At 45.5% G+C, this 14,827-nt stretch overlaps 1 protein-coding gene across 2 annotated transcripts in view; it reads right to left on the minus strand.

Annotated features, from left to right (window-relative positions):
• LOC148348971 (cell adhesion molecule DSCAML1-like) overlaps positions 1–14,827 on the minus strand; it is a 143,246-nt gene that overhangs the window by 79,901 nt on the left and 48,518 nt on the right. For both annotated transcript variants that reach the window (XM_088320437.1, XM_088320436.1), the window contains exon 4: positions 1,575–1,721. In XM_088320437.1, the coding sequence (XP_088176563.1) occupies positions 1,575–1,721 (147 nt within the window). The remainder of the gene's footprint in view (positions 1–1,574; positions 1,722–14,827) is intronic.

Consider the following 14,827-nt stretch of genomic DNA (forward strand, 5'->3'; position numbering starts at 1 on the left):
ACTTGTAGTCAATCGTATAAAATCCTTTATAGTCAAATGTATAAAATACTTTAATGTGTGAACTAGTACAAATTAGCTACCAGTTTGATATGCATTCCTAAAATAACTTTTCCTGTTGCAGTGGTACCTCTTCTTACAAGCTTGATTTGTTCCAGATTCACGCTCGTAGCTTGATTTGCTCGTGTAATGAGCACATTTTCCCCACATTGAACAATTATAATCGAATTAGTCCACTCCCCCTCCTCACAAAAGCATTCAAGTAAACCTATCCATTATCTGCACTGCTTATCCTCAGGATCGATCTCATGACCTCAGGGTTCTTAGGATCGATCTCATGACCTAAGAACCCTTAGGTCATGAGATCGAAACTCCTGTGTGGAGTTTGCATGTTCTCCCCATGCTTGCGTGGGTTTCCTCCGGGCACTCCGGTTTCCTCCCACATTCCAAAAACATGCATGTCAGGTTAATTGGCTGGTCTAAATTGTCCCGGGTGTCCCCTGCCCGCTACCCGAAGATACCTGGGATGGGCTCCAGCACCCCCGCGACCCTACAGAGGATAAGCGGTGCTGTCATGATTACTGATGCAGGGCACCCGAGTCTGCTCCGTTGGCGCCAACAGCCGCGGACGCTGATTGGCTGCTTCCTATTTTTTAAACCCCTGCCTTCCTGTCAACATTTGTCGGATCGTTTATGAACCTACGCTATACGCTAGGCAAACTTTTGTGACTCCTGACTGTAGCCTGCCCTTTTCTCCGTATGATTCCCGTCGCCGACCTTTTTCTGAACCCGTTTTATGTTTTTGCTCCTCCGTCCAACCATCGACCTGTTCTTTTCCACTTCCGTGTTCCCAGCGATCTGCTATCCGTGACAGACGATCCCCGGATCGTGGGTGCAAGCCCTTTCCTCCTTCTAAATAAAGCTGAGTAAGTGGGTCCCGTCTCCGTTCCTGGTCCGTGACAGGTGCAGATAATGGATGGATGAATGGATGATACGCAATGCCAGCAAAACTAAGTCCTGTGCCTTTTCATCTCCATCCATCCATTATCTGAACCGCTTATCCTCAGTAGGGTCGCGGGGGTGCTGGAGCCCATCCTAGCAATCATCGGGCAGTGGGCAGGGGACACCCTGAACTGGTTGCCAGCCCATCGCAGGGCACACAGGGACAGACAACTCGCTCGCTCATTCACACCTAGGGACAATTTGGACCGGCCAATTATCCTGACATGCATGTTTTTGGAATGTGGGAGGAAACCGGAGTGCCCGGAGGAAACCCACGCAAGCACGGGGAGAACATACAAACTCCGCCCAGGAAGTCTGGTAGCTGGATTTGAACCCACACAGGAGGTTCCCAAGACCTTAGAACTGTGCCGTACACGCGCTAACCACTGCGCCGCCGTGCTGCCTGCCTTTTCATCCAAAAGAATTAAATTTAAGTACCAGAGCGACTTGCTTCCCACGTCCAGTTTGTGTTCTGCCTTCACGATCAACGAGTAGACCAAGTTTGATCAAACCAAAACCTGAGATTTGTGACAACCCCAGTAGATTTCCATCGAAACCCTAAGAATGGATCTCACCCATTACAGAGAGCCTGGCTCCGTTGCTCTGTCGCGTCTCCCCGCTGTATTTATGCCTGGTGATGCATCGGTAGGTGGACAGGGCGTCCTCCTTCTGAACATCTGAGATGTATAAAGCTCCAAAGGAGGTCAGCAAGAACCTGTTACCTGGAACACAAGAGGAACAAGAACGTAAAGGAATTGTAAAGACGAGCACATTCTCGGATTTACATCAGCAGTTACATCAATCAAATATCAATCGTCTTATGGGATCATTAGAGTAATGGAGAAGGAGCCACGTCTCCGCCCTGACTGGCGTCGTTGATTATTTAACTCATTCCATGCTGGATGTTTTTTCTCTAAAGGGAGGGTGCCAGTCACTTTTTGCCATTTTAACTCGTTGACAAAAGAAATTTAGTTTTGAAGCTCTAAAGCAGGGGTGTCAAACTCATTTTAAGTCGGGGGCCACACGATAGAACAAACATTCTGTCGGAGGCCGGACTCGTAGATTAAAGAGAAAGAAAAGGAGATAAAGAAATAAGAGAAAGAGGGAGGGAAAAGGAGAGAGGGTGGGACGAATAAAGAAAAAGAGAGACAGCGTGAGAAAAAAAAGAGAAAAAGTCTTGAGAGAGGGGAAAAAGAAAGGGGGAGGAAGAAAGAAATCCAAAGAGAAATAGAAAGACAGAAGGAGAGAAAAGAAAGTGCGAAGGGTAGGAAGAGAGAAAGAGAAAAGAGAGAATAGGAAAAAGGAAGTTAGCACAAAAGAAGTTAAAAAGACACACAGAGAGAAAGAAAGAAAGAGCAACAAAGGAAGACAAAAAGAGACACAGAGAGTGAAAGAGAGACAGAGTGGGAGAAAAGGGGTGGAAAGAGAAGGAGGAAAAGAAATACAAGTACAGTGTCTTTGTTCGAGCGTGAGAAACAAAAGATTAAAAAGTCGTGAGAGAGGGGAAAAAGAAAGGGAGAGGAAGAAAGAAATCCAAAGAGAAATAGAAAGATAGAAGGAGAGAAAAGAGAAAAGAAAGCGCAAAGGGTAGGAAGAGAGAAGGAGAAAAGGAAAAAGGAAGTTAGCGCAAAAGAAGTTAAAAAGACACACAGAGAGAAAGAAACAGAGAGCAACAAAGGAAGACAAAAAGAGACACAGAGAGTGAAAGACAGAGAGACAGAGTGGGAGAAAATGTGTGGAAAAGAGAGAGAGAAAAAGAAATACAATTACAGTGTCTTTGTTCGAGCGTGAGAAACAAGAGATAAAAAGTTGTGAGAGAGGGGAAAAAGAAAGGGAGAGGAAGAAAGAAATCCAAAGAGAAATAGAAAGACAGACGGAGAGAAAAGAGAAAAGAAAGCGTGAAGGGTAGGAAGAGAGAAAGAGAAAAGAGAGAAAAGGAAAAAGGAAGTTAGCGCAAAAGAAGTTAAAAAGACACACAGAGAGAAAGAAACAAAGAGCAACAAAGGAAGACAAAAAGAGGGACACAGAGAGTGAAAGAGAGAGACAGAGAGAGAGAGAAATACAAGTACAGTGTCTTTGTCAAGTTGACATATTTCAACCTGCAGCTTGTTTTTTCTCTTGCGCTTCTCTGAGTGTTGTCTCGCGGGCCGGATTCAATCCTTTAGCGGGCCTGATCTGGCCCGCAGGCCGCCTGTTTGACACCTGCGCTCTAAAGGCAGTGGATGTCATGATTACTGATGTGAATCACCTGTGCGCCACCCGCCGCGGGTTCTGATTGGCTCCCTGTCCTTATTCAAACCCATTCCTGTCTGTCCCCTTTTGTCAGTCCATCTGCAAACCTCAGTGTATATTAGGCAAGTCTTATTCACCTGTCCCGTTTTTGCTCCCGTCTGTCTGCGGCTACGACCTGTTTTGATTCCGACCACGTCTGCTCTCCAGTCCTGGCTACGAACTCTTTTTGTCCCAGACTACGTCTACTCTCCCGTTCTGGCTTACAACCCGTCTCCGACCCCGACCACGCCTTGCTCTTTCAGTCCCGGCTACCGACCATTTTTTCCGTCCCTGACACCGCCATCGCTCGCTACGGAAGATCCACTTCTGTGTTTGGATCACAATCGGAGTACGAGAGCGACTTGCTTCCCGTGTCCAGCGAACACCGGTTCGTGGGCTCAGCCCTTCCTCTTTCCTTCAATAAAACTTGTGGTAACGGCTACCCAATTGGGTCCTGTTTTCGTTCTGGTCCTGACATTGGACATATCAAAATAAAGCTCCCCGCGACCCTACTGAGGGCAGCAAGCCCAACCGTTGCAAGCAGAACTTTCACATTGCATAGCTTTGCCCACCCCTACCGCTCACCCAATCAAATGGTTCTGTTTGCTAGGCTTGCGTTTTTGGGGAATTACAGTTTGTTGTGTGGGTTTTTATCATAAGCAGCTTCAATATAAAGGATAAAGAGGGTCTGTTGGTGTGACACCTTAACTGTAAACTGTAGATAATTATATTGGACCGAACAGCACATATGGTCAAAGCAGCTTCAGCTAAGCAAGTACCAAACCTGGCACTTAGCATACCCGTTTTGAAATTTGAGCAAGAAGCATTTTATCACTATGTACTCATGAAAAGAGCCATATAATGCTCGCGAGCCACAGGTTCCCAACCCCATGCATCGAAAGAGTTAACAAGCGTCATTGTTTATCAACCGGCGTCACGCTAGCCGAGCTAAGAATGAAATGTTTGCATCCGTTGTGTGGCCGCACGAGACGTAGGCTGCAATTTCGCCGCCACCTTTGTTTGCCCCCCTGCCAGGAAGTCTTACAGGATAATGAGTACTTTAAGAGCGCTACTCCCTCCGCGGTGACAAGCGGCTTGTCATAACACTCGCCGGGATCGGCAGGAAGAGTCAAAAGCGCAATTTCCGTCTTTCGCGGCACGACGGATTCAATCGGCGGCCATCTCGGGCGAGTGGATAGTGGAAAATTCGGCTATTTTCTAGTCGAGTCTCATTAGTGGACCGGCTCGTTTGGTGCGGTCCGCAGATTCCTTCTCCTGGAAGCGGCAGACGGAGTCAAATATTAATCACTAGATCGCTTCCCTCAGCTTTGATTCATGCTTTCTTGACAAGCTAGCAAGAAACAGAGCTGCTGTCATTTATTAGCGTACATGTTTGCACACAAATATCACAAGTATTGAAATTTTTTTTTTACTCATAGCAAGAAAAAAGCATTTCATGAATATTTTTTTTTTCCATTTTTATTTTAATATCAAGATTCAAAATTTTGGCGCCAACTGTCGTGGGTTCTGATTGGCTCATTATCAGTATTTGAACCTAGTCCCGTCTGTCCCTTTTTGTCAGTCTGTCTGCGAACCTCAGTGAACACTAGGCAAGCCTTTTTTGACCCTGACTCCCACCTGTTTTTTGATCCCGTCTGTCCCCGACTTTGACCCGTTTTTGATCCTGACCACGTCTGCTCTCCCGTCCCGGCTTCTGACCTCTTTTTGTCCCCGACTACGTCTTCTCTTCTTTTCTGGCTTTTGACTTGCTTCTGACCCCGACCACGTTTTTGCTCTCCTGTCCCGGCTACGAACCCGCTTTTTTTCGTCCCTGACAGCGCCATCGCTCACCACGGAAGATTCACTTCTGCGTTCGGAGCACAAAGGGGGCGGTAGTGGCTCAGGAGGTAGAGCGCTCGTCTTGGGATTAAGAGATCGCAGTTCGAATCCCGGCTCCTCTGTGTTACATGTCGAAGTGTCCTTGGGTAAGACACTGAACTAATGCCCCCAATAAGCAGGTTAGCGCCTTACATGGCTGCACGGCCGCTATTGGGAAATGTGAAGCACACTGTAAAGCGCTTTGGGAAGTCTTGACTTGAAAAGCGCTATAGAAATGCAAATCATTTCATTTCATTTCATTTCAATTTAAGTACCAGAGAGACTTGCTTCCCACGTCCAGCGAACACAGGATCGTGGGCGCAGCCCTTTCTCTTCCTTCCAATAAAAACCTGTGAGAAACGCAAGTGGGTCCTGTGTCTGTTCTGGTCCTGACAACACACGCATACACAAGTCTGTCCAATTTTTTCGCAGCTTATACTCAGTAGGGTAGGCAGGGGTGCTGGAGCCCATCCCAGCCGACTTTGGGCAGTGGGCAGGGGACACCCTTGACTGGTCACGGGGGACACAGGGACAGACAATTCGCTCGCTCATTCACACCTAGGGACAATTTGGACCGGCCAATCAACCTGACATGCATGTCTTCTGAATGTGGGAGGAAACTGGAGTGTCTGGGGGAAACCCACACAAGCACAGGGAGAACATGCAAACTCTGCACAGGTAGCTGGATTAGAACCCATGAGATTATATATATATATATGCTGCCCTACTTACGAATGAGATTTCGGACAATCGTTCGTAAGTTGAATTTGTTCGTAAGTTGCTCTGTATAAATGCACCTGCACTGAGGTCTGTTTAAAGCGCAGAGAGCATCATGAAGAACGAGGAACACACCAGGCAGGTCCGAGAAGTTTAAAGCTGGATTTGGATAGAAAATGTTGATTTTTGAAGTCTGAAATGTGGTAAAAGCCCGGCCTGACTTAATGATCAACATTTTGTGCTCAAACCCAGTCCGAAATTCAGCCCAGGTTTGGGTCATAGTCCAAGATCTTACCTCTCGTCCACTACATATACCTAAATACTTATGGTTTTTGGACTGGTTTGTGTTTCGTAGCACTTTTAAGGAAGTGGTCAAAAAGTAGCAAAAAGGCAGCGCCGTCTATTTGACATAAAACTCATCCGGTAAGTCTTGTTTTGGTTTACTGCGCGCATTTTTACCGGACATAAATGCTTTTCTTCATAAAAAGTCTGTTCATCCAGAAACAGGCAACGTAGCCTCCAGGAGAGCCCACATTGTGGCAATTTTGCATGAGCTCCATTTGAGCTTCAATATCAGCCATTAGCGCAAAGAAAGAATTTCCAGGGAGGCAATTTCTAAGAAAGCGAGTGCTGTGTTGAATATTTTATCGTGAGCAAACTGCTTTCTTTGACTTGTGATAGAAAAATGCATTATTTTGTAATCAAATTGGAAATACTGAAGTTAACTGCCAATACCAGTCTTATTTTAAAGGTATTGTCACGACCAGAACGGAATCAGGAACCAAATGCGTAGCGTTAACCACAAGTTTATTGATAGAAAGAGGAAGGGTTGCGCCCGCGATCCGGTGCTCGCTGGACGCAGGAAGCAAGCCACTCACACAATCGGATCGTGATCCGAATACGGAAGTGGGACAAGAGAGCAAAAACGTGGTCAGGATCAAAAACGGGTCGTTAGCTGGGACAGGAGATCAAAAACGTGGTCAGGTCGGAATCGAGTCTTAAGCCAGGACAGGAGAGCAGATGTAGTCGGGATCAAAAATGGCTCGTAAGCCAGGACGGTAGAGGAGACGTAGTTGGGATCAACAATGGGTCGTAAGCCAGGACGGGGAAGCAGACGTGGTCGGGATCAAAACAGGTCGTAGCGGGACACAAACAGGATCAAAAAACGGGACAGCCTAGAGTCAGAGTCGAAAAAGGGATTGCAGTGTAAAAACAGATGCGCAGACGGACTGACAAAAGGGGCGTGGTTGGTGGGCAAAAACGGGTCATTAGCTTGAGCGGGAGATCAGAGCGTCGTCAGTGGGCAAAATGAGGTCAAACAGAAAACAGGAACAGACGAGTGGAATATGGATGAAGACGGGACAGACGGGAGCCAGAGTCAAAGTGCTTGCCCTGCGTATGTGGAGGTTTGCTGACAGACTCACCAGGAGTGACTGGAGTACTGAGTTTAAATAGGTGGTGAATCAATCAGGCAACAAGCAGGTGAGGGCAATCATGACACTGGAGCTGAGATGAAGCGTTAATTTTAAGTTTTACTTTAATAGAAGATTAGTAGCACAAATGAGCTACAGGACTATGGCACGTAGGATTCACAAGTGTGCCGTCAAAATGGCTGACAATAACTTTTAGACCGGGAGCGCCACAAGAACAAAACTTATAAGGTAGTGGAAAAATCCCTACTTAACACCAGCACTACCTTAATCTATGTCACGGTTGCCCAATTGGGCCTGCCGAGTGGCGCCAGCTTCTGTCACGGTTGCCATGGCGCCCAATTGGCCCCGCCCATGGACACCAGCTGCAGTCCGTTGACAGATTGGCTCCCTGTGAATATTCAAACACTGTCTTGTCTTTAGCCTTTTGTCGGTGCGTCTGAGAATCTCCATTTTTCCTGTGTTTTTGCTCCTGTTTTGCTCTCGCCACAATCTGTTTGATTTTGACTTTTTCCGTTTCAGACACCCTCATCGCTAGCAAGGGAAGTCCATCTTCCGTGGCTGAGCTACCTACTTTCCGCGACCAACGATCTCCGGACAAAGTGTGCGCTCCTTTCCCAATAAAACTGAGTAACGTTACGCGAGTGGGTCCTGTTGCCTGTTCTGGTCCTGACAGTCTTGACTAGCAACTAATGATAGAACTCAAGGTCTTTCCATAAAAATTCAAGCAGTTTTAAGGATTTCAAGCACCCATATAAACCCTGATAATAAAACTAATAAAAATTAGCGTGTTTACGCTAATAAATCGATGCACCCCTACATTGTAGTTCTTCTTGAGTTCTGTAATCCGGCAACTTTAAATCCAAAACATTTGCTGTGACAAATAAAAACGAAAACGAGAGATAATTTGATAAACGTGCACGAGAGGGAAAAAATAAACCCGCACCATCTATAAATAGTCCGCATACAGTAGGCCATTTCGGTGCGTACGCATCGGATGCGAAACAAGCCAGTGAGCAGCAGCCGCATTTTTCCACATGCAAATGAAGGCGTCGGCCCAAAGATAACGAGGCCCATATTTCCTCCTCCTCGCCCGGGCCCATTATTTATTGATGTTCTGCATCTTCTCCCCCCACACCGCCTCCTTCACACGTTCCCTGTTGCTAGGGTCCTCGCACCGCCACGCTCGTTCTGTTTTGGTGTCATTTCGGCAATTACGAAAGCGCCACGGGATCGGGGTCACGGATGGAACAATGGAGCCGAATGAAACACGTTGTGGTAAAAAAGAGAGTAAAAATAAAACAAATGAAAAAGGATTGTCGTGACATGACCTTGCTAAAAATAACTCTCGCTATTTTCTAACCAATCAAAGTATGCGGCTGTAAAAACAATTACCTCCGGCTTGTACGTCGTTTTTTACGAAGCCTACCTTTTAAATGAAGGGAAAGCCGAGTTATGGTTGACTTGTTGATTTTTTCATGCTTTATATGCAGAAAGCAAACCTTTTACCCATACTTTTTGATTATTATTATTTTTGAGAAAGATATAAGGGTAGTCTAGGACCAACAGAAGCATATTTGGTTAAAAAATTATGATCATTTTACCCAGATTTTAGCTGAACAGCACTGGCTCGCTGTCAGTCCAGTCCTGTCACTCCCCGTTTGTCAGTCCGTCAGCAAACCTCTGTTATCACAAGGCAAGCATTTTGACCCTGACTCCCTTCTGTCCCGTTTTTGCACCCGTCCGTTCCTGATCTCCCAGTTTGTCTCCGGCTCCGACCTGTTTTTTGATTCCGACCACGTGTGCCCAGCTTACGACCCATTTCTGATCCGAATCACGTTTTTGCTCTCCTGTCCCGGCTACCGACCTGTTTTTCCATCCTTAAAAACGCCATTTCTCGCTCCGGAAGGTCCACTTCCGTATTCGGATCACGATCTGATTGCGTGATCACCTTGCGTCCAGCGAGCACCAGATCACTGGTGCAGGAACAGGCCAAAATATATCTGCTGTTTTTTTTCCCTTAATTAGAAACAAATTTTAGCAATACTAAAAAGCCTGGTAATACCCATTATCCATGCTAATATTATTTTTTAAATATATATAAGTCTTTTATCACATGTTTATCCTGGATCACCACGTCTAATCCCGTTGTTTGCACTTATTTGCAATTGCATGTATTCAATCACAATAGAGACTGTTATCTTATTCTATTTATCAGGACAAGAACGGAAACAGGACCCAATTCCGTAGCGTTTGCCACAAGTTTTATTGAAGGAAAGAGGAAGGGCTGCGCCCACGATACGATGCTCGCTGGGCGCGGGAAGCAAGACGCTCTCGTACTCGGATTGTGATCCGAACACGGAAGTGGATCTTCCGTAGCGAGCGATGGCGGTGTCAGGGAGGGAAAACCTGGTCGGTAGCCTGGACTGGGAGAGCAAGGCGTGGTCGGGAAACGAGTCGTAAGCCAGAACGGGAAAGTAGACGTAATCGGGGACAAAAAGAGGTCGGAAGCCGGGACGGGAGAGCAGACGTGGTCAGGATCAAAACGGGTCGAAGCCGGAAGCAAAAACGGGACAGGTGGGAGTCAGGGTTGAAAAAGGCTTGCCTAGTATACACAGAGGTTCGCAGACGGACTGACAACAGGAGATTGACAAGACAGGGTTCAAATAGTGACAGGGAGCCAATCAGAACCCGCGGCGGTTGGCGCCAAATGAGCGGACACAGCTGGGTCACATCAGTAATCATGACACTATTCTATAACATACCGTAAATTACGGACTATAAGCCGCTACTTTTTTCCCAAAAGTTCAACCCTGCGGCTTATTCAGTGATGCAGCCAATGTATGTAATTTTTCTAACAGCCGCCAGCGGCGCTCGAGTACAAAAGGTAAAATTTAAACCGGTGGAATATATGCGCCGAGGAAGACTGCAACTTCTTAGCTTGTGCACAATTTAAATTAGCGTAGACATATCGCACCATGTAAATTGCAATAAGAAAGGCACATGACGCAGCTTTCAAACTAAAAGCAATCGAGAAGTCCGATAAAGAAGGAAACAGAGCTACTGCACGTAAACTTTACTTAGCGAGTGTGTTACTAGCGTGTTTTTGAGTAAGGGAGCATGGGACGACGTCTGTATGAAAAAGTCTCTTTCCCATACTGGGGAAGACGACTTTGATGACGTCAGTTATGAGGAGGAAGATGAGGACGGCTTACTGTGATTTCTACAAGTACTGTATATTTTTTTAACAGACCCGTTTACTGTGTTGCGAGCGTGTTCTTAGTAGCGTTTTGCTACCCTTCACAGGCACGGTTTGGGATGAAAGTTGTAATATTATTATTAAAGCTTTGAAAACTCTCTCGGTGTACCGTCTTTCTTTGTAAATATGTGTAACCATGTATAGTATGTATTTGCAACTGTATATTTTTGTAATGTATTTATTTCAGAGTCTTATTCTGATATGTTTTCCACGGGCGAATCAAAAAGAAGGGGCGAAAACAACGGGGGCTGATGGGAAGTGGAGTAAAGGTGAGACCTGTTTGTGGACGCAGCGGACAATAGTGGATATATATTTTTCCCACCCTTACCTTAGGAAATATACATATTTTTTCCTTGGTTTATTTTCAACGGGACCCGGACTCTGCAGGTCTGCATCAAACCTTAAGTACCGGTATCATTTTGCCGGCTGTTGTTTTTGGACTGTGAACTTTATATCCAGTTACAATCGCGGGACTCAAAGTCGGGTTTCGGTCAATTGTGTGATTGTGTTACATGTTTTAATGTGGGCGCATGCGGCTTGTGTAAGTACAAAAGCGGTTATCCTCTTAAAATGTGGTGGGTGTGGCTTATAATCAGGTGCACTCTATAGTCCGGAATTTACGGTAATAGTTGAACAATTAACACGGGATAGCCCTGTAAATTAATCAGTTATTCTTCTGTGAGCATTTTGCACATGATGCACATTTCCTCCATAAAATGTTTTATGGAATAAATATGTACCGTATTTTCCGCACTATGAGGCGCACCTAAAAGCCTTTATTTTTTTCAAAAGCTGACCATGCGCCTTATAATACCTTATTTATGGATCAACATTAAGTTTTCCAACTGACTTGCAGCCGCCGACTAGATTTTCCCCCGAACGCCAAGTAGTCCGCGGTGTATGCTGGGATTTATTTACCGGCGTTTCATTGGCTAACCAATGTGTCAATCATCATTTGAATCGATCACTATTGGCTAAAGTTATTCGGAGGTCAAGGGGCGGATCCTTTTTATCATTTACAGGCTGGCATTGGCTTAAACGGCAAAACAAAGGCTGCAATTGGCCGAAAAAGATGAATGTGTATAGCATGTGGCTGACGGCATAGAGAAAGCATTTTTTTCTATTCTGTATTTGTAAATATTTTACTCTCCTGGATTTACTAAACTCACGGATATAAGAGGACCACGGCTGCACATTATTATGAACACAACGACTTCGGTGAGCTACTCCGGGTTTTATATTGTCCCTGTATCTTGTTTCAGACTGAACTCGATGTTTCTGTGATAAGCGGTGTAGATAATGGATGGAATGGAGTGTCTATTTTTAAATTAAACTCAATTCCAGTGTTAATTGTCATATGCACAGTAAAGTTGCGAGCGAAAAAGAAAATGGAAACTAAGGAATGGCATTTCTTGAATCCAAGACTTTAACCTTCCGAATGATATTTGGAACGATGCATTTGAGTGACATCGTACGGACACCGCATCCGCACGTGTTCTCGACACGTATTTGCGTCTTTGCAAGCTTTGGGAATGTTAAGGGAGTAATAAGTTGGACTGAACTATCTGACTGTTTTGTCCACGTTCCCATTGTAGCGCCTTATAATCCGGTGCGTCTTATGTATGTCAAAAATAGGACCAAAAACCATTTTTTCGGGGTGCGCCCTATAACCCGCCTTATAGTGCGGAAAATACGGTATTTTATTTTCTGGGCCATATCGCCCGACTCTTTGTTTTCAGTCATAATTGGAATGCAGGCAAAAGCACAAACAAAGGAAATCATCCGGGTTTGACGTCAAAAATCTGCATTCTGTCAAAGGGAAGAATATGAGAGAAGGTAAGAAAAGACAGGGTGAGGTATGGATCAAAGAAATGGGACTGTCATGGGAAGGAAGACAAGAAAATAAAGACTATTCCGGAGATACTCTCCATGGTGCTGAAATAAACCTGCACGGAAAGCTATCAACCACCGAGTCCTAAAATAGGACAAATCTGTTTTCCTCGTCGGAACAAATGCTGTAAATTTAGCACCGCGGAGTCGGTTTGTGGAAGTTGTAGCTTTGGGAAAAAAAATGGGGGAGAATGGCAAAGAAAGAGGAAAACGCCCGTGTCTGTGAGCTCTCGTCCTTTTTATGCAAAATAGGGGTTTGTTGCATCTGTATTCAAAGTGCGCACTATCTCCGCCCTAACATTGCTCCATCTTTCTGCTGCGTCGGGATTAAGAGCACCAGTAGAAGCAGGTATCGGAAAATTTAATACATACATGCCTTTTATTTGTGTATGTAAAGTAAGCTACCGTATTTTCCGCACTATAAGGCGCACCGGGTTATAGGGCGCACCCCCCAAAAATAGTTTTTGGTCCTATATTTTCCATACATAAGGCGCACCGGATTATAAGGCGCTACAATGGGAACGTGGACAAAACAGTCAGATAGTTCAGTCCAACTTAGTCTTAGTGTCTCAGACAAGTTCGGAAACAGTGTCTGTACGATGTCACTCAAATGCATCGTTCCAAATATCATTCGGAAGGTTAAAGTCTTGGGATTCAAGAAATGCCAAACATTTCTTAGTTTCCATTTTATTTTTTGCTGGCAACTGTGTGGACAGCAAAGTAAGAATTTGATTGTGCAGGGAAACGGGGTTCTTTACTGTGCATATGACAATAAACACTTTGAATTGAATTGAGTTTAAAAATAGACTCATCACAGAAACATCAAGATACCGGGAAAATATAAAGCCGCATAGCTCACCTAAGTGCTCTTGCAGCCATCACGTTCAATAATGATACGTATCCATGGTCTTCTTACAACCGCAAGTGTAGTAAATCCAGGAGAGTAAAATATTTACAAATACAAATTAGTAAAAAATGTTTTCTCTATGCCGTAGTGCAACCCAATGTGTGATTCCCATTCATCTTTTTCGGATATATCTCAATAAACTTGTGAGTAAACGTTACGCGATTGGGTCTTCCATTAGTTCTGGTTGTGACAAAAGGAAGGTGAAGGAAAAGAAGGAACGCATGCTGTAATGGTGGCAGGTAAACCTACCTCACGAAGATTTTCGAGGTCAAAGCACGCAACTCGGACAAAACAGTCACAAGTACCCCAGCGACAGGGTAGGCGAAGATCCAATTTCCCAAGCAAAAATTAGCCGTACGCAATCGCTGTTCACTACAATCTCCGTCTGTTTCTCAGCTGTCTCATATGTTGTGTTAATGGGATTATCCAAATCTACCTGTCGCGGTTGCCATGGTGCCCAATTGGTCCCCGCCGTGTGGCGCTAGGTTCTGTCACGGTTGCCACGGCACCCAATTGCCCCGCCCATGGACACCTGCTGAAACGCGTTGACAGATTGCTCCCTGACTACTTAAACACTGTCTTGTGAGTCGCCTGGTGTCGGAGCGTCTGCGAAACTCCTGCTAGACTCTGTTGTGATACGTCAAGCCCTGTGAGTCCCCGTTTTGCCTGTGTTTTGCTCTTGTTTGCCAAGCCCTGTGAATTTTCCTTTTTGCCTGTGTTTTGTTCTCGCCCCGATCTGTTTGATTTTGACCACTTCCTCGTTCCGATCAATCTACTTCCGCGACCAAGGATCCCCGGATCGAGTGTGCGCTCATTCCTCTTCTCCCGATAAACTGAATAACGTTACGCGATTGGGTTCTGCTTCTTGTTTCCGGTTCTGTTTCGCGAAATAATTGTGGGGAGGAACACTACACATTCTGTGCCTAATTTGAAAAAAAAAAAAATGGTCTTTTTGAATGGCTTTCACCTCCATGAATGGCGTCCTCTTAACTCCTTGGATTCACATTCAAAGCAGCTTCTATTGGCACAACTGATGTATAACAAGCAATCGTGCAATCGGGAGCCGCACCCCCCTTTCATAAAAGGGACTTTGTTCGGGCCAGCGAGCCGCGCAGCCGGGACAGAAGTCACGCTGCCGGTTATGGCGACGCCGCATGAGCGACACGGGCCTTTCCCGCTTTTCGTGCCCCCTCTGTTCATTTTCCGGAAGATGCGGGAAAGCGGCGGCGGCGGCGTGTTTTCATTAAAAAGCCACGCTTCACTGTCTAATCCCGACCGCTGTGCCCTTTCCCGGTCAATTCTGACTGCTTACCTCATCTTTCAATCATATCTTCTCTTTCGCCGCCTCTAAAACTAATGCGGAAAGCCGTGTAGGCGCTGCGGAAACGTGACGAGAGGACACAAAATAGGGGCTCTGACAAGCGTCGGGATTTATTCATTTGTTTGCTTGAAGAGAAGATCCAAGATTTATTCCTG

The sequence above is a fragment of the Urocampus carinirostris genome, chromosome 17 (genome assembly GCF_059441175.1).
Source record: "Urocampus carinirostris isolate Australia breed hairy pipefish chromosome 17, RoL_Ucar_1.0, whole genome shotgun sequence".
NCBI lineage: Eukaryota > Metazoa > Chordata > Actinopteri > Syngnathiformes > Syngnathidae > Urocampus > Urocampus carinirostris.